Here is a 23,601-nt window from a genome sequence, read left to right as displayed (position 1 = left end):
ATGATTCTGGGGTGGGGGAGGATGGCTAAACTATGAAGGGGAAGCACAGTACACTCAGCATGGTTAATGTAGATCTGATGGAGATTAAAAACAATAGTTGTGCACCTAGTACAAGCAAGATCTTTGGTTCTCAAACTTTAAGCTTTAATGATGGTAATTACCACTGGAAATGCCAGGAAAAGTAATAAGTAAATGCATTGGTGGGGATGAGGACATCAAGCAGAGTTGAAGGAATGGTTAAGCAATGCTGTAATTGGTATAGGGTGAGGAGAAAAGGTGGTGGAAATTCATGAGTATGCTGGTGAGGAAACAGGGTAAGTTCTTTTCCAGGAACAGAAAGTGAGGGTCGAGGGGAAGGAGATGGTGAGCGAGATGTGGATGGTAAGAAATACAAAGAGGAAGTCAGATAATCTTTTATTCATGGTTGAAACCTCAGTTGGCACAATCTCATGAAATGGTGAGACCGAAAGGGTGGCTATTGGGAAGTTTATATGATGTAAGGTTAATTGAACACAGGAGCAGGGAGAGGTCAAAAGAGATTGGGCAGGATAGTTTAGTTGTAGATAACAGTTTCAAAGGGGAGTTGCTCACTGGAGAGTATCCGAGAGGAGATCTCGGTGTAGGGATCATAGTAGGGTTTTGGATTCTAGAAGATGACAAGCATTCTAAAGGAGAATTTGGGGTGTGGAAGATATTGAGATGCTTGAATAAGGAAAAGGTTACAGAAGAGTGAGGGTACCATATGGCTGGGCTTATTGAACCTAGCATGTTTGCACTGGGCCTCATTAAGAAGTAACAGCATAAACCCTCCTCTCAAAGTAGCTTGACAAAGAAGTTCATCTCCATCGGATATTTTTCTATACAATAGCACAGAAATACTTGTATGGATAAGCTGGATCATTTGAAGGATCAGTTGAGCAGACCACTAATGACAGCAATGCTGTAATCGGTACAGGGTGAGAAGGGGAATTTCCTCTATGCCTGTGTTACGAATGCTATTTATATGGATATAAACTGGGCTGGTTCAAAACCAAGAGTAGCTGCAACCAGTTTAAAAATCTTTGATTCTTCAGGATTTCTGGTGCTTGCCAGTTGCTGGTTCGTGGCTATTTAGTAAACAGAAATGGTGACTGGTTGGTTTCAAAAGTGTTGATCAGTATTTTTTTTTTACCTTTCTGAAAGTGGAGAGCTGACTTTAACTCCTGGCAGAAAGCCAGTGGGAGCAGTTGGCAATTCGAGTGGGAGTGACAGTCAGAGGATTTTAACTAACATGCCTCATTTGAATGTGCCAGTCAGGTGTTTAGCCATTTCCAGCAGAAAGTGGCAGCTGGCCAGCAACAGCAGATGCCAAGTCCAGGAGCACAAATGTTGCAAGAACCTTGTGGCAAGGGGGAGCATTCAGGGCAGCAGAGGCTTGGACTTCCCTTCTGGGGCCTGGGGGAGTTACTGATCTCAATTGTGGTGAAGCAGTGGATAAACAACACACATGACCCCATCGTGAGGGACAAAACAAATCAGGAAATCAAATCATCTCTAGGCCACCATGCAATACTTCCAGTAACCTTAGAAACAGATTGCCTGTCTAGCAGTTAGGGAGTGTCACAGACAGAACATGTCGATTTTGAAAACTGGTAACTATTGATGATTAAGGAAATTAGCTAATCTACTTACAGTAATTTACTGGTGAACCAGATGAAATTATGATGGCTCTAACTTTGTGATAAATTAAAGATAGTTAATCCAGGCAGTGGTTTGTAGCTTCTTGTAGCAAGTAATCATTACCCACAGTCAAACTTTAACTGGTGCTTTCTAAGTGCTCAGTTAAACTGCTGTTTATGTGGATTTATTAATTGTTTCTGTGAAGTGGACTTACAGATTTTTGTTTTTTGATAGAAAGATGGATCTTGCTGCTTTTGGCAACAGTCTCAAGAATGCAAAGAATAGTAAGCCTGGTTAATTACCCAGTCACGGTACCTTACTTTAAAATAGTTTTTTTAGTGTTCATTATTTTAGGCCTCCAATACCCTTTTTAAGGATACTCTTCTTGAAAAAAGACATGCATTTATGTAACACCTCTCACACCCCAGGATGTCCCAAAGTGCTTTATAGCCAATGAACTACTTTTGAAGTGTAGCCACTGTTGCAATGCAGGAAACATGGCAGCCAATTTGCACACAGAAAGTTTCCACAAACAGCAATGTTATAATGAGCAAATAATGTTTTTGTGATGTTGATTGAGGGATAAATATTGGGTAGAAATAGCTCCCCTGCTCTTCTTCAAAATGATGCCATGGGATTTTTTTTTAATGTTAACCTGACAGGGCAGATGGAGCCTTGGTTTAACACATCATCTGAAAAACTGTATCTCTGTCAGTCTTGATTTGTGCACTTAAATTCTGGAGTGGGAATTGAAACCACAACCTTTTGACTCAAGAGGTGAGAATCCTATCAACTGAACCACAACTGACATTTAGAACAACAATTATAAGGTGATGGGTCAGGAGTCAGCTGAGAATAGAGTAATGTGAGGTTTTGAAGAGAGATACAACCATCTGAGCTGACCAGAATCAACTTTTCTTTTATAGCATTTACCAAAAAAATGTTCTTTTGACAATTTGTAGCTACAGGATTTTCTTATTATTATTTGATATCTGTTGATGCATTTTTGTATTTTATGTGACTGAAAGTTTATATACTTATGTTGTAATAAGTGATGCTATTTTATCTTGTTATTGAAGGCAGTAATGCAAGCTTAAAAAGTAATTTCCTCTATTTTTTCACTTATTCACCACTTTGCCAAACTGCAAGACTTCTAGATTCTTTAGATAATACCCTTCATATAGTGTTTCTATTATTACAGTAAAAGACAAAACAGTCTAAGAATAAAGCAAATAAGCAATTTATAGACTGCCATGTCATGTCAGTCTGTAATGATTTTCAACCTATTCATGTCTTTTTCAAAAAAAAAGTTCAAATAAATCCATCAATTTTAATTGATGACCAAATGTAGCCAACAATTTGATTACACTCAGATGTAAAACCACATGAGAGCTAAACAGAGGTCATCAGGGTCAGAAAAAATCCATATCTAATTACAGCACCACCATTATATGGGAACTGTAACACTAGGGAACATATTTCATTGTAATAAAAACAGCGGAGTAAACCACAAATCTAGCTGAACATTAAAGATTTGCATTTGTCTCATGACCTGTACATATCAGTGCATAGGTTGCCAATCTTTCTAACTATATGAAATTTTAAATTACTTTCTAAATTTAAATCTAAATATTGGATGAGGCTAGCAACCAAGCAACCAAATTTATACAGGTGAACAGAGCATAGTGCATTAAATCATGACCTTAAGAACAATGACCTGGGTAACTGGAAATGTCGATGTGCTTCCAATGTAATTATTTTATAGATCACACTAAAACCTATATTATTCAGACTAGCCCCTGGTGAAAGTCACTATCAAGCGGTCCTAATTTTGTATTCAGTAAGCAGCCAACGATGAGAGATTTACAATGTGAACACACCTAAGCTGGTGCAGTGAATGTTTCTGCTTCCTTCAGCAAACACTGAGAAGGAAAGATGGCATGCTTTCAGCAAAAATATTTAAAGAGTACATAAGAGCTTGGGCCTGCATGGGAATCACGGTCATTCTCCTTCTCCTGCCTGATCAATTTATAAAAGCATCTGTTTCCATTTTCTCCGGTAGGCATTGTGACATGAATGAAGAGGTGATTTCAGGCACAGTTTTAGCCTGAATAAATCCTTAGCTCATCATCTTTCCATTTTTGTTCAAATCATTATTAGTCAGGGTGAAACATTTAGTAAATTCACTGCAAACCAAAAAAAAACAAATTTCATTAAAATAATTCAACTTGAATATGTTCTCAATTAAGATACTATTGTGTTGTTTCTAGGAATCACTTTCCAGCTGAACGCTTCTACACCTCAACTGAACAAATGAAGCTTTGAAAATGAATTAGCATTCTTCCAAAGAAAAATTATTTTCCTGTCAATAGACGGCCACCAGCCCAACATTTTAACCACAGAGCCTAAATCAGGTGAGAGCCATATACATGTATGCAATTTATATTATATTACATCAGTAGGACCCTGGTGACTTATTCATTGACCTGTGTGTGGGGGGGATGTCACTGGAGCTGCCTGGCTCAGTGAAAGCTGCTCTGAAGACTGCCGAATTCAAAACTGGTAAATGTTAAACTTTCATTTCTGGGGCCTGGAGTCTAGTAGTGTCTTAAAGGAGGAGAGGGAGGTGGAGAGATGGGGTTTAGAGATGAAATCACAGAGAATGAGGTCTAGGAGAGGGGAAGTACACGAGTCAAAATAAAAAAAATTGAGTGTTCAGGAACAGGGGAGGGATTTGTAGACCTGGAAGTAATTGTAGAGATAGAAAAGGGCAAGGTCATGGAGAAATTTCAACATAAGAATGGCAATTTTTAATTGGAGGCTAAACTATGAATATCCAAAAGTTACTTTTCAAGTTGGGAGATCTGTCATTAGCTGGAAGAAGATGGTGCGGTTGACCATTTAATAGGCTTCAGAGAGGCTGAGAAAGACAGGGAGGAATAATACATCACAGTTATAGCTACGGAGACTGTTGTTTGTGACTTTGGTTAGGACCATTTCTATGCTGTGGGAGGGGTAGAAAGGTGCAGGATTGCCTTGGTGGGTAAGAGATTTTTGGGGGATGAAGCAAAGGGGGCTGAATAGATTGCACTCTGTGTTGGTGAAAAAGAAATCCATGTGCATCTTGCACTTCTGGTTAATCAATCAAGTTTTATTACACAAAATCCTTTCATACACTTTTCCTAAGTCAGTAAGACTTCAAGCACAAGAGCAACAATCTATGTTTATTCTGTGCTTCTCAATACATAATTAATCCTAACAAAGTTAAAAAGCTTTCACTTCATGCACTCAATAAAACTGGTGAGCAAATGACATCTGTGTTACATATATATATTAATAGATACATATATGATCCATATTACCAATGCTTACTTCCAAAAGTTCATCGCCAATCCTGATTCTCCCATCTTTTCCTGCAGAACCATCTGGATTGATGCCAACTACGAAAATGCTCATACGAGACCTGTCCTTGTTGCCAGCAAGACTGAGTCCCAGGCCATTCTTATCCTTTTCAAGCTCAATAATGTGTAGATCTCCTGGCAGGTCTCCATACTTCTGCCTGATCTTCTCTGTAGCAAAAAAACATACAAGATGCAGACAGTTTTCAGTTGTAGCAAGGAGAACAAAAGAATATATGATTCTTCAAAACATTTATTTAGCAATTATCATAATCAGAGGATGCCCCAAAGCGCTTTCCAGCTATTAAAGTGCTTTTGAAGTGTAGTCATTGTTGTATAATTTAGGAAATGAGGCAGCCAAGTTATGCCCAGCAAGCTCCCACAAACAGCAATGTGATATTGACTGTAATTTGTCTTAACAGAGTCACAGAAGTGTTACAATGCAGGAGACCATTCGGCCTGTTGTATTTGCACCAGTTCTCTTACCTACCTTCCCTCCATAGCCCTGCGTATTTTTCATTTCCAATAACAATCCAGTTCCCTTTTAAAAGCCTCGATTAACCCTGCCTCCACCACACCCTCAGGCAGTGCATTCCAGATCCTGATCGTTCGTTGAATGAAGAAGTTTTTCTCCATGTTGCCATTGGTTTTTTTGCCAATTAGCTTAAATTCGTGCCCTCTGGTTCTTCATACTTCCACCAATGGGAGCATTTTTTCCCCTAACTACTCTGTCCATACCCCTCATGATTTTGAATACTTCTATCAAATCTCCTCTCAGCCTTCTCCTTTCCAAGGAAAACAGTCCGAACTTTCCTGATCCACCGACATAACAAAAATTCCTCATCCCTGGAACCATTCTCATGAATTGTTTCTGCACTCTCTCCAATGCCTACACATCCTTCCTAAAGTCTGGTGCCCAGAACTGGTTGCAATAGTCCAGGTGTGTTCAAACCAGTGTTATACATAACTTTTAACATAACTTTGTTGCTTTTATACTCTATGCTCCTATTAATAAAGCCTAGAATGCCGTATGCTTTATTAACTGCTCTCTCAACTAGTCCTGCCATCTTCAGTAATGCATGCACATACACATGCAGCTCCTACATCCCCTTTGGAATTGTACCATTTATTTTATATTGTCTTTGTGTTCTTTCTAACAAAAGAAATTACCTCTCATTCCTGTGCAATAAATTTCATCTGCCGCTTGTTTGCCCATTCCACCAACTTAGTCCTTTTGAAATTGTACACTATCCTCCTCAGTTCACAATGCTTCCAAGTTTTACATCATCCAGCAATTTAAATTGAAACACCAAAGTCCAGGTTAGTAATATATAGAAAGAGCAAGGGTCCCAACACTGAGCCTTGGAGAACTCCATTACTAATGTCCCTCCATCCGAAAAATCATCCATTAGCTACTACTCTCTATTTCCTGTCACTCAGACAATTTTGTGTTCATGTTGTTACTGTCCCTTTTTGTGCATCCTCTGAAAGATGGCACCTCTGACAGTGTAGCACTGAGATGGGACATGTTCATAATTTACACTATAACTTTATTAAACTTTTTAAAACCCTGCATGAAGCCTCATCCCGCCGGTGGATGAGGCTTCATGTTTTATCTATTTGCCGCCGGGGCTCCTGGCCTGCCCGCCAACCTTAAGGTTGGATGGGCAGGTCCTTTAATTGTTTAAATGATCCTGTCAATGGTGGGCAGAGGGGTGGGTGGGGGTGTTGATTGAGAAGCTGGGTGAGGGAGGGAAGCATGATGTGGTGGGCAGAGGGTATGATGAAAAAGAAGCAGTTGATGGACGTACTGCCCTTTCCTGCCTGGTGCTTGAGCAGGTTCATTTTCCAGGCTTCCTCCCTGTCCCTGAACTTCTCTTGCCAGCCTGAAAATTGAGACTGGACAGGAAATAGCCCTTAAATGATCATTAATTGGCCATTTAAGGGCCTCAATTGCGGAAGGACAGGCTGGCCAACCCAGGCCTTGTCTGTCCCACCATAAAACTGTGGAGAGGTTGGGAGGCTGGTGGGAAGACTATCCAAAGAATTTACATTCCCCATCCCCAAACCACGCCAGCAGAGGAATGTAAAATTCTGCGCTTTGTAGTAGGTGAGACATGTATGGAATACCAGCTGATGCAATAGATTTATACATAATTTAACAAATAGTCTTTTAATGAAGGAGAATCTTTAGTGGTAGAGTTAAGTGGTAACACCACAATGTTACTGCATCCTTCTGTACTTCAACATCTTACACTTATATTGTGCCTCTAAATAGAAAAGATTTGCCAAGACTCTTCACATAAGTGCAAGCAGACAAAAATTGACACATCAACTTTTAAACCCCAAAATAACATGCAATAAAGTATAGGACCTGAAAAGATTTTACATTTCAATTGACCGGTCCTAGAAACGTTTATTGAGCTATCTAACCTAAAGGAAGGGCAACACTAATTTGCTCATTTTTAGTAAAGGTTTTGAATTCCTGGACACTTGTAAACGTGGAACATGATGCTACATGAAATGGTTGAGGCAATTAGCCCTTAGAAGTTAAAAAAAAAGGAGATGGTAACGGTATAAGTAAAGAAACATAAAATGAGGAGGGTAAGTAGAAAAAGCAGTCATCACCAAAAACTGCTGCCCAAAAGAAATGGGGCAGAGATTGTGATCTGAAATTGTTGAACTCAGTGTTGACTCCAAAAAGTGTAAAGTGCCTGATTGAAAGATGAGTTCCTGTTCCTCAAGCTTATGTTGAGTTTCATTTGTTACTATTCTGTTAGGAGCAGTTAACTTTTAAAGAAGAATTCCGAACACCTGGTAATTAACTGACAGAACTGTGCTGCACAATGTCACTTTTTTTTTAACCAAAAACAAAATTTATTGTATACAAAAATAAATTAAACAGAGCAAGCACCACTACCATAACACTATAATTTATAAAGATGTAGGCTATAAACTCAAGTCTACTTGTTCCTTCCTCAAAACTTTCCTTATCATACAATATCTTGAGGGTTCATTCATTTCTTTAGGTAGCAACCTAAAGGTATGCCACAGCCCTCTGAAAGTTCGCTTTGATTTTTCTTTAGCATTCCAGCTATTCTCTGAGGTAACATTCTTTGGGGGTCCTTTCATTAGCTCTTTACATAAGAAGAGACCTCATGACTCTGGATGCCTCAATTCCTTGCTCAGGTTACTGGCAAATACTGAACTGTCTTCCCACAGCTTTCCAAGCTAACCCTGCTGATTGCTTTCTGCTACAAGGTTCTGCAAGGAACACTGTAGATTTATTCCGCTAGCTGCAAGCCACAGCAAATCTTCCAGCTGTTTTTCCCTCACAAAGTCCGCATTCCACGTGGTGGCCTGAATTTTCCTGTTGGCAATTTGGGGGCGGGACCCGCACGCCAACAGGAAAATGATGCAGGATGACATCAGGAGGAACCCCCGAAGTCATCCTGCCCCATTTAAATATTCAGGAAGGTGGGCGGACAGGGGAATCCACTGTCCACCCGCCGACCTGTCAATGGCCAATTGAGGCCATTGACACGATAATTAAGGTAATTAAAGGCCCTGCCCGTTCAACCTTAAGGCTGGCGGGCAGGCCAAGAGCCCCAGCGGGCTTCTGATAAAACATGAAACCTCATTCACTGGCGGGATGAGGTTTCATGTCAGTTTTAAAAATCTTAATTAAACTTTATATGAGATTTATTAACATATCCCATCCTGTGTGACATTGTTACATGAGGGGGACATGTTAATTTTTTTTATTTTTCTATTTTGACACTTTGAAGCACTGTCAGTGATCTCCCTGAGACAGCACTTAGTCTCAGGGAGCAGTGAGCTCTTTCGCACGCATGTGCGAAAGAGCGCACTTTGACAGTTGGGGAATCCCTCCCCTTCCCACTTAAAATGGTGGCGGGGCCCGCTTCTCCGGCAGAGTTCAGCTGTCTGCTCGCCGCAGAACCGGTGGGGCCCGCCTGCCAACCTAGGGCAAAATTCTGCTCGGTGAATGATAGAAGTTTGTATTTTCACAGTGTCAGTGCAGGCTTAAATTACTAACATTTACTTTCTTTGGTTCTTCCAACTCTGAGTTGCAATCTATACCTAGACCAAAGCTGCAACTGCCTCTGTCTGCTCCTAAACTGAACTACTTTCTTCTGTTAGCAAATAATCGCTGTTAAATTAATAAAAGAACCTCAACCCATCTTCCCCCCCTCCCCACTCTCACCCCCCCCCCCCACAACCCATCTCTGTGACGACTTGGAATGCTTTGGGATGTCCTCAAACAGAAATGTAAATACATTATTTTACCTTCAACAGAACTCTTTGATTTTGTAACCCATATTAATAAATTTCTATCTCTAATGGAGTTTCATGACTCACTTTCCCAGAATTGCTAGCTTCTTTTATGGAGATAACAATAGGCACTCTGGTTGTACCAAAAGATCCAGAAACAGACCATCGTTCAATTGTTTCCATCTTTCCCTCTGACTTTGTAAGATAAATATAGGTTAGCTTTTAACTGTTAATTAGCTCCAAACATATTACAAATGCATTCTCTTGTGCTGCATACCAGTTTCTTAACCAGATGTTCTCATTTATCTACAGTTAAACTTTAATTACTAAAACTAAAAGTTATATTCTAAAACCTACAAATTATGAACTAGATATTTGAACACATTAGAACAATGTAGGAGGCTTAGGGCAGAGGTCAGAATGGGGCCAGGGCAGAGAATTACCTTCACAAACCCAACATCTCCTTTTGACTTACATTATCGTCCCTTTCGTCATTAAATCTCTCCTGCCTCCCACCCTACCACTGGCCTACCCTTTGGTTCTTTCCATTTCCCCCAACCACATACAATCTTATCTTCCCATGTCCCTGCACTTGCTCAAAGCCTGTCACATCTCGAACTTTTACCAGTTTTGGCAACGGTCACCAACCTAAAATGTTAACTCAGTTTCTCTCAACAAATGCTGCCTGACCCGTTGGATTTGTCCAACATTTTCTAATTACATTTTAATTTACATGTAGACTTTGACAGAACATAGCAAAGCTGTGGTAGCAGTACACAAATTGTTGGTTAAGAGCTAATCTGAACATTGTGAAGACTCACCCAACTGCCCTGTTACATACAAACTTGGTTAAAATGCAATATTATTTTTCATTCCACCAATTAAACTTTAGGACTCAAAGTGTGTGGTCAGCGGTAGAACGATGCAGCTCACTGCAGATTTCAAAGAAAGCTTCCCAAAATAATCTAGCTATCTCTCTGCGGTGGTTTTCACCTTTTTTCATGTGAATCTAGCACCAAGTTAAGGGGATCTTCAGGCATCTTGCAATTGTGATGTCAAGCAGAGTAAGCAGCCAATTACATTGAAGAATTCTCACAGGCAGCACACCAGGAAGCAAAATACACTGAAAATCTTTCACTATTACAAATTTTGTGGAGAGTAAAATAAAGATTGGTACATACAAATTTGAAGTTGAAATATTAAACGACAAAAAAAATTAAAGCTATGGCATTTTTACCATAATGGAAAAAAACTGACATCACAAATAGAAAAGTAGTTTTCCAGAGCCAGAGAGGTTCTGCAGCAGTAGCTAAGGCTTAGTGTGCTGTTAAAAACTGAATTAGATGGCATTAATGGGATATAATTTTTCCAGTGCTTTTTAATAGCAACATTAGAGCATAAAATATGAAATTCTCATCAGATCAATGATCTCTAATTGATTTCCATTAGCAGAAACTTCAACAGTGCACCCTATGGAGCAGTGTAGAACCACTAAAAGCAAATTCTGGACTTGTATGCTTAATTGCGTATGTGCAGACTCCAGAAGTAGTTGTCACTTTCAAAGGAGTATTGATGGCGACTCAAAATCTGAGCTCACAAGATTCCTCAACACCTACAACGTTGAACTATTTAACGGAACTATCAATATGGGGAAAAACATGGGCTTGCATCAGCTCAAACTACAAGCAAAATAATATAGCAATCATACAAACATTGGGGGTATTTTTTGGTTTTTAAACTCTGATTGTTGTCCTGTTTTCACAGATAGAATCACACTAAGGCACTAATTTCCTTTATGGGTAGTTTTATAATACTCCAAGCTGGTACTCAGGGGAACTGTGAGGAAATTGCTAGAGGATCTTTAAGGCAAAAAAGATTAAATGATTATTGGAAAAACAAATTCCATCAATTGTTGAGTCAGTAATTAGCCAGCAAAATGTTAGAATCGTTAAAAGAGTAAAGGAGGAAAAAGGAAAGATTTTTTAGGCAACGAAACATTATAATATGGAACACCCTACAAGAAACAGTATGTAGAATCCTACCTTACTGAAAATTGCAGCAATGTAACTACCAAGAACATAAAAAATAGTAGGAGTAGGCTATTCAGCCCATCAAGCCTGCTCTGCCACTCAATTGATGTGGCCTTAACTCCACTTTCCTACCTGCCTCCCAACACTTTTGACTCTCTTGTCAATCAAAATTCTGTCGAAATGAATCTTGAATACATTCAATGCCTCAGCCTCTACTGCGCACAGGGAAGAGAATGCCAAACACTAATGAGCCTTTGAGAGAGAGAGAGAAATTTCTCCTTTTCTCCATCTTAAATTGGAGATCTTTTATTTTGAAACTGTGCATCATAGTTCCATATTCTCCCATGAGGGGAAACATCTCTCAACATCCACCCTACAGCTCCTATCTTTGAAAATACTGGCCATACTGTAACCTTCAATCAACTATTCAAGTGATGTTGGTACATTCTTTTCCTAATCTCTCACCTGTTTTCTGAATTTCATTTTTAAAAATTTTCCTTTTTTTTCCCTAGACTCCTGAAGATCATTACAACTGTGGTGGTGCAGGATTGCCTCATTTTTTGAGTTTGGAGAGTGGGCTTTCTGTGTTACTCATCTTTGCTTTCAGTCAAGCAGAAAGCTCAACAGTTGAGTAGAATTCACTGTTTTCTACCCACAAAAATAGCCAAAGGATCCTTTTTAATTGAAAGAGAATCTGTTGTAAATGACCGTTGGCTTTATCAACAACATTATGGGCCCTTTTCATGAAACAACATCACTGCAATGTGTTAATATTGCAATGAGAATGAAAAAAAGTAAAAACTGCTGTTGGCAGGAACCTAGGTGGGTTATTTTTTGCAGAGCAGTATCAGAGCCGTGCATAACAGCATGAAATTGCAAACTTCGGGCAGGATTCCTGATTTCACATGCAACTATCAATCTAAGTGTGAACGTTAGTAGGCTTGGTATTTAAACACATGGGCCTAGATCTTCTGGTCAGTGGAGATAGTGGACACACTGCTGTTGTCCGTGATGTTTTCTCCAACCTACCAATACCCATTTTCAGCCATATCTTTTTTTTTATTCTTTAATGGAAAGTGGGTATCGCTGGCCAGGCCAGCATTTGTATTGCCTATCCCTAAATGCCCTCTAGAAGGTGGTGGTGAACTGCCTTCTGGAACCGCTGCAGACCATGGAGTGTAGGTACACCCACAGTGCTGTTTGGGAGAGAGTTCCAGGATTTTGATCCAGTGACAGTGAAGGAACGCTAATATATTTTCAAGTTAGGATGGTCTGTGGCCTGGAGAGGAACTTGCAGGTGTTGCTGTCTTGTCCTTCTAGGTGGTAGAGGTCACGGGTTTGAAGGGTGCTATCGAAGGAGCCTTGGTGAGTTGCTGCAATGCATCTTGCAGGTGGTACACACGCCTGCCAACGTGCATCAGTGGTGGAGGAAGTGAATGTTGGAGGTGGTGGATGAGTTGCCAATCAAGCAGGCTGCATTGTTCTGGGTGGTTTCGAGCTTCTTGAGTGTTGATAGAGCAGCGTTCATCCAGGCAAGTGGACGGTATTCCACCACACCCCAAATTTGTGCCTTGTAGATGGTGGACAGGCTTTGGCAAGTGAGGAGATAAGTTACTCTCAGCAGAATTACCAGCCTCTGACCTGCTCTTCTGATCCTGGCTGAAGCAGAAGTGGATCAGGGCATCCTCTCCAGGCTATGTCCACTGAGCGTGGGACAGTCAAGAAAGGAGAGGACACAGCCTCTTTTCACAACAGTGGCTGCCGTTTTCAGGCAAGTTTGTAAAGGTCTCAAGTCTTTTAATGAATCAGTGCGGATTAGTGAATGGATGAATGGGTTAGTGAATGGGTGATAAAAACAAAAAACAAAACTGCGGATGCTGGAAATACAAAACAAAAACAGAATTACCTGGAAAAACTCAGCAGGTCTGGCAGCATCGGCGGAGAAGAAAAGAGTTGACATTTAGAGTCCTCATGACCCTTCAACAGAACTAGGCGAATCCCAGGAAGGGGTGAAATATAAGCTGGTTTAAGGTGGTGGTGGTGGTGGTGTTGGTGGTGGGAGAAGTTGGGGGGGGAGAAGTGGAGGGGGTTGGTGTGGTTGTTGCCTACAACCACACCACCCCCCTCCACTTCTCTTCCCCCACCTCCACCACCTTAAACCAGCTTATATTTCACCCCTTCCTGGGATTCGCCTAGTTCTGTCGAAGGGTCATGAGGACTCGAAACGTCAACTCTTTTCTTCTCTGCCGATGCTGCCAGACCTGCTGAGTTTTTCCAGGTAATTCTGTTTTTGTAGTGAATGGGTGACATGGGGGGGGTAGTCAGGGGGTCAGGGAGTACTGGGTAGTCAGTTAGTTGGGGGAAAGTTGGGTGGTCAGGTCGTAGTCAGTTCAGTTTGAGTTGGGTCAGGGCGGACAGGGGGTATGATTGGGGAGGGTAGACAGGTGGCTGGCAGGGTGATCGGTGGGGGAAGTAGTCAGGTGGCCGGTGGGGTGATGGGCTGGGGGGTTCTCGGTTGTGGTGCTCAGTTCAGTTACTCCAGTTAACCACTGAGTTAGACACTGCATAACATTTCCTGGCATGCAAATAAGTCCCGCATATCTAGCCCAACTCTCCACCCTAAGCTCAAGGTCGGAGAAATCTGTGGAAGGTCTCAGGCAGCAGGGAGTTAACACATCAGGAGTTTAAAATTCCTAGGTGATTTCCATATATGCCTGTGCATCAGGACTTTCGCAGGGTCCTGAAGTGCATCTTCCAACTTAGGTCCCATCTCCAACAATCTGGAGACCGGAAGATTTGGGCCATGGTGTGGTCCCACTGAACAACAAAGCAAAGACATCTTTATGAATATTGCTGTACTACAAAGCTCAGTTTCATCAATCTTTAATTGGAACTTGCAAAGTTTTTTTCAAATAATTGCATGGTTAAAACAATCATCTTCTTTCCAAACAGCAATTTCTCATTGGTGCCAGCTCATTGTACAAAACTATTCATAACTTGGTGCTAATAAGACAAACTTGGACGGTATTTACATATTTGCATTCAATCCATGGTTCAATTTGTCCACCATGATAATAACTTTTGTGTCACTTTCAATTTTATGCTAGAACAATAAAAGGAAACCCATATTTTCAACTAGGATCTATAATTTCAAGCAATATCATTAGTTGAATCATCGGAACAAAGTCACTTTGCATGGTTGGACCAAATCGAGAGTACTGAATCCAGTTTGGTCCCTCAAATGGTGGGTGATATACTAGCCTTGGAAAAAGTTCACAGGAGAACCAGAAGAATGATTCCCTGCTTATAGAACTGTAGTTACTCTGTTAGACTTGGAGAGTGGTGACCAATTAGAGGTAGATAAAATAATAAAAGGGGTGGATTACATATCCATTGATATGTATTTCAGTTGGACAGATTAGAAAGGATGAAGGATCATGAACTTAAACAATTAAAGAGTAGGAATAGGTTAGATGTAAGGTGATTTTTCTTTTTCCAGAGAGTAGTGGACAGTTGGAATAAGTTGCTAGCTGGTGCAGATAATGCTGATGTTCTGTGAATCTTCAAAAGAAAGCTGGATCAGTTCTTGGCTGGAGTGGAAATCAAAGCTTATAAACATTAAGCGAATTACTAATTGATAGAAGCATAATAGCTATGGTCCACTGGCTTGGGAGCTGATGACAGCCCTCCTGCAGCCATTTCCGGGAGTCCCTTCAGGATTAAACCTGAATTAGATAGCAGGCTGACAGTAGCCAGCAGACAAGGGGAATTTCCTGCTGCCAGTCAGAGAAACGGTGGCGACTGCTGGTACTATAGCAGGGCCCATTATACACACTCTCACCCATCTCCCCCGACCCCTGCCACAACTCCGCCACCGTCTTGATCCCATTTGCAAGGGAGGATTAAATTCTGCCTCTGGACTTGTTTTGATCAGCTAAGTGAAGCAGAGAGGAATTTTCCAAATTTCCTTCTCCTTTTTGGCCTTTCTGGTGGTTTTATGCCTCTTCCAGGAGATTACATGGCAACTGTGGGTAGCAAGTATCGAGTTATGTTGCTTCTGGCATCATGAATGTGGGACAAGCTTGATGGACCTCCTGTACCCTAAGTGTCCCAAAAATTCTAGAAGCTTTCACTTACACAGTTAAGAACTCGATTGGTAGTTTTAGTCTGATCTATAAAAATAATCGCAAGGCTAATGACGCTCACTGTTATTTAAGAGCAAATGCGAAGGCAACTTCATTGAGGACAGATACTAGGTTAAAAGTGGAAACCAAAAGGGTGCTTTCCATGACCATGAGCTGATAAATGGCAAGTAACATTATCTCCAGAAAGCATCAGGCAATGACCATCTCCAACAAAACAGAATCCAACCATCTCCCCTTGACAATCAATGGCATTGCCATCACTAAAACCCTCACTATCAACATCCTGGGAGTTACCATTGACAAGGAACTTAACTGACCAGCCACATAAATACTGTGGCTACAAGACTAGGTCAGAGGTTTGGAATTCTGCGGTGAATTCTTCACCTCCTGACTCCCCAAGCTTATCTACCATCTAACAAGGCACAGGTCAGGAGTGTGATGGAATACTTCCCCACTTGCCTAGATGAGTGCAGCTTCAACACTGAAGAATCCCAACACCATCCACGACAAAGCTACCTACTTGATTAGCAATCCATCCACCATCTTAAACATTCACTTATTTCACCATCAAAGCACAGTGGCTGCAATGTGGACATCTACAAGATACACTGCAGTAATTCACCAAGGCTCCTAAGACAGCATCTTCCAAACCTGCGACCTCTATCACCTGGAAGAAAAGGGCAGCAGGTGCATGGGAACACCGCCATCTGCAAGTTCCCCTCAAAGTCACACACCATTCTGACTTTTAACTATATTACCATACCTTCAATGTTGGCATTTATTTCAAGAGGACTAGAATATAAAAGCAGGGATGTGCTGCTGAGGCTTTATAAGGCTCTGGTCAGACCACATTTAGAATATTGTGAGCAATTTTGGGCAGCATATCTCAGGAAGGATGTGCTGGCTCTGGAAAGGGTCCAGAGGAGGTTCATGAGAATGATTCCAGGAATGAAAGGCTTAACATATGAGGAATGTTTGAGGACTCTGGGTCTATACTCGATGGAGTTTAGAAGGATGAGGGGGGATCTGATTGAAACTTACAGAATACTGAAAGGCCTGGATAGAGTGGACATGGGGGAAGATGTTTCCATTAGTAGGAGAGACTAGGACCCAAGAGCACAGCTCAGAGTAAAGGGAAGACCTTTTAGAACAGAGATGAGGAGAAACTTCTTTAGCCAGAGAGTGGTGAATCTATGGAATTCATTGCCACAGAAGGCTGTGGAGGCGAGGTCATTGAGTGTATCCAAGACCGAGATAGATAGGTTCTTAATTGATAAGGGGATCAAAGGTTACGGGGAGAAGGAGGGAGAATGGGGTTGAGAAACTTATCAGCCATGATTGAATGGCGGAGCAGACCCAATGGGCCGAATGGCCTAATTTCTGCTCCTATGTCTTATGGTCTTCACTGTTGCTGAGTCAAAATCCTGGAACTCCCTTCCTGACACCAATGTAGGTGTACCTACACCAGATCGAATGCAGTGGTTCAAGGTGGTAATTCTCAAGGGCCAATTCGGGATGGGTAATAAATGCTGTCCTTGCCAGTGACACTCAGATCCCTTGAAAGAATTAAAATAAGATATGCCACGTCGCCATCAGCCTTCCACAAACAGCATTTCTCTGTTTGGCTCACCATTAAAGTGCATTGAATGCCTTGAAGTTGCTCAAATGGCACATTAGATTGAAACTGAAATCACAGAAAGTTAAGTCTTGTCCACTTCAGTCTAACTATCATTTTAACAGTACAATAAGTGTAAATTATTGCCAGTCAACTTTTCTATCACTGAAAATGAACCATTATAAGTGTAATTGTTTTAGGTTTTAATCATTGGAGATTTTAAAAGTAAAATATTAAATTTAAAATCTTTTTTATTTTTTCTTTCCATCTCTTTTTTTTCTCTCTCTCTTTTGTAATCTAGTTTTTATTTCCCTCTCATCAGTTCTCTTTCTGCACCTGATTTGACATTGAATTCACCCATTTCCTTGTCACTGTGAATTTCAATCTGATTGGTTAAGGAGAGACAGAGTTGCTTGCCCTGTTCATTCCGAACCCAGATGCTTGGTTTCCCATGCTGCAACGTTATCAGCTCGCACTTTCAGCAATTTGCCATGCAAAAAGTTTAAAAATCTAAAGCTGCAAAAGCAAATCTAACTGGTAGCAGGCACTGTTATATTCAGTCTTCAGTAAACTATAGTCTCATAAAATTACCATTTCATATCATTTAGATAAAAATTCAAAATGTTTAACACTACAGGTAGAGTACCTCAAATCCAGCTATCTGAAAACTGGTGGTGTCTGAAAACTGGACATTTTTTAAACGGGCCATGCAAGAATTAAATAAGTGAAAAATCTTCCTAGCTTGGTCGGGGAGTTGTTGCATTAGCACGGTGGCTTGCCGAGCAGTTATTCACTTCACGTGCTTGTTGGTTCCCATGCTCTAAGTGACCTTTGACCCCACCCAACCCAGCATGGAAAAGTTCAGGGACTTGCACTTCTCTGCACAACTTCCATCTCAAGTTTTTCTCTGGTGCTCCACTGAGCTGAAGTGAATACAGTTTTTAAGTTGAGGCCTTACCAAAGCACTATCCAGCTTCAGTGCAGCTGTCTTAGACTTAGATTTGATTGCTGTCAATCTTTATATGATTACACTACAGTACTGTGAAATGCCTCGGGACCTATTTCTGAAAAACAATAAGATCCAAAATCCTGCACAGACTCAGTCCCAAGGTTGCTGGTATTGAGACACTCTAGCTGCACTAAAATCATTAACAATCTTTGGCATTATGGTGTCACACACAAAGATGATTTCCAGTTGTCTGTCTTCATGATCTTTAACTGCAAACACAAAAGATCCCTTGAAAGAAATTATGCATCTTTCAAAATACTTGTAAATCAGTGAATTACTAATGTAACTTACATTAACTTTCCATTGATCTAGGTAATTTTTTATGCTCATCAGGGCAATAGATTTTAGGGATGAGAATTTTTACAATTGCAGCACACTAACATGTTAAGCAAGGCAAGTACAGTATGGGGAATAAAGAGAAAGATCTCACTACTCTGCCTCAGTAAGGCACCATAGATTTAACCTCGGCAGAACACTGACAATGCACAAGTTTTCACAGCCAGCAGTGTGATCTTTGTGAGTTAAGCTGACACTTTCACAATACATGCTATGGGCCTACACTAGAAACTCGAGTTGAGTTTATCCTAACTTGCTTCATACAGTTCTGTAATCACCAGCAAAGACAGGACCTTGTATCTTGTGTCTTATTATATTGAAATATTGGTCTCAGGGGAAAGGACTGTTTGGTCATCTACTAGGTATTCCACATCTAATAGATTTCATACTTAAATGGGATATTTATGAAATAGTGTATTTAGTTAAATTGCCAACCATAAAGGGATAAAGGTAACTACTTAATTGATGCATAATTATTCAAAGGAGCAAGAGAAGACATTGCCATATGGTATACCCAATAGACTGCATTGCTTTCTCTTATATGTGGCAGAGGTCCATTAAATAAATAAGTCATCATGAGATAATTAACAAAAACAGAGTTAATAAATCACATTTTACCCCCAATTGTATGAATATATTATCTTGCCTAAGTGCAGTCAAAATTTGGCCAAAAATTAATTTTTAAAAAACTCACCAACAGCACAGTTCCTAATGGCACAGAAGAAAAAAATTTGCCTAGGTACCTTGGTGATATTTCTGAGCCAATCTTAAGAATTCTAACCCATGATTGGTTGAAAAATTGGTCTTTGCAGCTGATACAGTAGCCAAGAAAAGCTATTGTAAATCAAGAAAAGCCATTGTAAATCAAGAAAAGCTATTGTAAATCTAAGTAGAATTAGAAGCAACTGATAAAACTGGGAGAATCTGGAAGTGTGGAAAATGGGGAAGGCAAATCGTAATGAGCACCACTCAAAATATGTTTATTTTAAGTTCTATGAAGAAATATTACAGTGATAACACTATTTTTGTCACTTGAAAGTTTTGTTTCAGTGCCATGATTATGAGCTGAAAATTTATACATGGCATTCCAGAGAAGAGAATTTCCCTGAAACTACCACCAGGTTCAGAATTTAATTTCTTAGATATTAAATTGGAAGCCTGAAGGACCACCTGTCCATTTTCCTTCCAAAACATAGTGTAGATTAAAACTGAAAATTCCTGGTAACAGCAACATAATGGCCCAAATCTTCCGACTGGTGTCGTAACAGTTCCGACCGACACGCATCACAGGAAAAATACACACTTACCTGCCAATGTTTCTTCAGGCCAGACTTCCTATGCTGGTCATTCCCTCATGCCTCCATTGTGGAAAACCAGGCAGGTCTCGGCAAAATGCAGGAGAGGACAAGCCACGCTCCCTTTTTATGGCACTAGCTGCCGTATTCTAGTAGGTAAGCGTTTAAATGTCCCAAAGCTTGTGTTAATTGTGCTATTTCCAGATTTGTTTCACAGCAGGAAATGTGATTTTCAGTATCTACAATATCCCATGGCTGGCACTTATACATCAAATTACTTGCAATTCTTTCTTTTTTTATTCATTGTCCCTAATTGTCCTTGAGAAGCTAGCGGTGAGCTGCCTTCTTGATGTGCTGCAGTCCATGTGGTGTAGGTATACCCACAATGCTGTTAGGAAGGGAGTTCCAGGATTTTGACCCAGTGACAGTGAAGGAACAGTGATGTATTTCCAAGTCAGGATGATGAGTGGCTTGGAGGGAAACTTCCAGATGCTGGTATTCCACTGTGTCTGCTGCCCTTGTCCATCTAGATGATGGTAGTTATGGGTTTATAAGGTGCTGTCTAAGGAACCTTGGTGAGTTCCTACAGTGCATCTTGTGTAGATGGTTCACACTGCTGCCTGTGCGTGCCAGTGGTGGAGGGACTGAATGTTCGTAGATGGGGTGCCAATCAAGCTAGTTGCTTTTTTCTGGATGGTGCTGAGCTTGAGTGCTGCTGGAGCTACACTCAACCAGGCAAGTGGAGAGTATTCCATCACACTCCTGACTTGTGCTTTGTAGATCGTGGACAGGCTTTGGGGAGCCAGGAGGTGAGTTACTCATTACAGGTTTCCTAGCCTCTGACCTGCTCTTGTAGCCACAGTATTTATATGGCTGGTCCAGTTCAGTTTCTGGTCAATAGTAACTACCAGGGTGTTGATAGTTGGGGATTCAGTGATGGTAATGCCATTGAATGTCAAGGGCAATGGTTAGATTCTCTCTTGTTGGAGATGGTCATTGCCTGACACTTGTGTGGCACGTATGTTACTTGCCACTTGTCAGCCCAAGCCTGGATATTGTCCAGGTCTTGCTGCATTTGAACATGGACTGCTTCAGTATCTGAGGAGTCGCGAATGGTGCTGAATTTTGTACAATCAACAGCGATCATCCCCACTTCTGACCTTATGATGGAAGGAAGGTCATTAAGCAACTGAAGATGGTTGGGCCTAGGACATGGAAAAACTTGTGGGTTTAAAGTTGCCTGGAGCTGTCAACCTCTGAAGCTGCATAGCCTCACCCCATTGACAGTAATAAACCACTTCCACCACCTCACACCCTGTGTTCTTCTGCCTCTCTCACACCCGACAATGTTCAGCACCGCCCCCCACCCCACTCACCTCATGAAAATGCCCAACCACCACCACCCTCCAACTCCATGGCAATGTTGACTTCATCAGCATCGGCTGGGCAGAAACCAGGAATTCCAGAAGGTGAGTCAGGAGAGGTGATGTGGGAGGGGGTGAACACCATCTGGCGGGGGGAGGGGGGGTGGGGGTGTTGGTGAGCACTGTCTGGCGGGGAGGGGGTCAGCACTGTCTCCAGTGAGAAGGGGATGAATACTGTTTGGTGGGGATGAACATTGTCATGAATGGGGTAGCAGTGAACATTATCCAGGAGAGTGTGAACATTGTTGGGAAAGAGAGCAGTGAATATTATCTGGGTGGTGGGTGGGTGAACATTGTTGTCGATGCTGAATGCTTTGACACTCCAGCTGATTTACTTAGAGTTACACTGGCTTTACACCTACCATGAAACCCTCTAAGTAAATCCATGTAAAAACCATGATAAGTATAGCATGAACAGCCCAAGTCTCCATGGTTCCAGTCACTCATGGAGCAATCCGGGAAGGGTAAAACCGGCAATCGGAAGTTTAAACTTCCTGCATAAGTACCAGGGATGTGGCATGTCGGGACTCCCGAGGGGTCCTGACACATTCTTTGAAATACACCTGGGCTCCAACTATCTGGAGACCAGAAGATCTGGTTCACTGTTGCTGGAAAATGGGTTCAAAATGTATATAACACAATTGGCTAAGGATGCTATCAATTTTATGGTAGCAATAAGCAAAGCAGGTTCAATAAAATGGTTATGCTATAAGATTTTTATGTTTTAAATTTAAATAAATATTAAAGGTCAAAGTTGTTCAATGCTTCTATCGATTGGAGCTAATTCACTTCACATTTGCCATGATTGAAAGCTGAGGCAGTATGTTCATATAAAATTAGAGGACTAATAGACTGTTGCAATCATGAAAATATCCAACATCGTCACCCAAAGCAGTGTTACAATATCACAATAAAGTAGCAATACAATTTTCCAATACAAAATGTGGAAATTGCTCCTTCAAGAAAACTTTTCTTAAATGAGCAGCCTGTAGTTTATTAAAAGATCAGTTACAATACACATTTGCAGCTTTATATTAACATAAAACGTGAATTCTAACTCTGGTGCAAAGTTGTCCAAATCAATTATAGGTATTTGGTGACACTACCTCCCACTATTTTTGTTTTCAATATAGCCGGTAATGTAGCAAAGCATACTCTAAAATGTGCCATGCGTTAAATAAATTGCTCTTTTTTTGCAGAAAGCCAACTGTTCCATCTGCATTTTAACATGAAAGGTCCACTATCATTTTGATGCTGATGAACAGAGTTATGCACATGTGTTTGTACACACGGACAAAGCTTAGTTTTCTCTGGTTAAAGATCAATGCAGAGCCAGCAGTATAACTTAGTATCTGCTTAGAGCCAGAAGACCAATTTCAAATCAGTATTAATTTAAAAGGCTTTTAGAAACAACAGTTATGCATTATGGTGCAACAAAGACTTTTTTATATACATAACATAGTTATTCTTAATTCCAACAGCTACAGCCACTCTACTGAACCAGAACATTGGCTTAGCTCTGAGTAATTGACAGAAGGCTCTAGATGACAGATTCCCAATCTTCCAACAATCACAGTATCTGTCTGCTTTCACCCACGCACTGTGGCCTGCTGGCTTTACAGTGATGCTAGCCTGTGGAAATAAATTAATATGTCATGCTGACTGGATTCAGGTCCATCTCAAAATGGCAACTTCAAAAAGCAGATAATGATTTCAGTAGTAATACAACCTCAATGAAGCACATAGTTGCTTTACAGTGAAACTGCAATTATAAGCCAATGGTGTCCTCCACTTATTATTTTATGAGTGTCATTCCACTTGTAAAAAAATAGGTCTATGGAAGGTACAGTTAGTAATGGTCCTGTTTAGGTCATCCAAGGTGAAGCTCTCATTGCTATTACCTCTATACCTATGAATCAATACGATATGTTTTCCTCCCAATTATCAGCAGCAAAAGATTATGCAAAGCTTGCAGCACAACTGTCACAGCATGCTTTTGGAATAGAGAATACCATGGGTTGCTAAGCAACAAAGTAATCCCTCAGGATGAAAAAATTGATTAAAGTCATGGTTGAACTGCTGTCTTTTTGACAGTAATAACAGTAACGAATGTTGAATGAGGTGGATCAACAGTAGTCTAAATCAACACAGTGATGTAGCAGAAAATGTTAGAGTGCTGAATTATGCTCATAATTTGGATACACTAATATTGCAATCATAACTATGGCATTACATACTATTTTTGGGGTTTTTTTGCAGGTTTCTCTCTTTTATCTAAATTTATTTAATGGAGGATAGTATTCTAATCCATTGCAATGAAATGTGACAAAAGGCAACTGAAAAAAGTTTTATCTGCATTTAAAGAATTGTAAACTAGAACTGTATTTTAAAATGCAA

General features: G+C 40.7%; 1 protein-coding gene across 6 annotated transcripts in view; it reads right to left on the bottom strand.

Annotated features, from left to right (window-relative positions):
- patj (PATJ crumbs cell polarity complex component) overlaps positions 1 to 23,601 on the bottom strand; it is a 398,928-nt gene that overhangs the window by 137,546 nt on the left and 237,781 nt on the right. For all 6 annotated transcript variants that reach the window (XM_041208336.1, XM_041208338.1, XM_041208340.1 and 3 more), the window contains one exon: positions 5,032 to 5,228. In XM_041208336.1, the coding sequence (XP_041064270.1) occupies positions 5,032 to 5,228 (197 nt within the window). The remainder of the gene's footprint in view (positions 1 to 5,031; positions 5,229 to 23,601) is intronic.

The sequence above is a fragment of the Carcharodon carcharias genome, chromosome 16 (assembly GCF_017639515.1).
Source record: "Carcharodon carcharias isolate sCarCar2 chromosome 16, sCarCar2.pri, whole genome shotgun sequence".
NCBI classification, from domain to species: domain Eukaryota; kingdom Metazoa; phylum Chordata; class Chondrichthyes; order Lamniformes; family Lamnidae; genus Carcharodon; species Carcharodon carcharias.
Note: the sequence above shows the minus strand (reverse complement) of the source record. Positions and strands in the feature narration are given on the sequence as shown.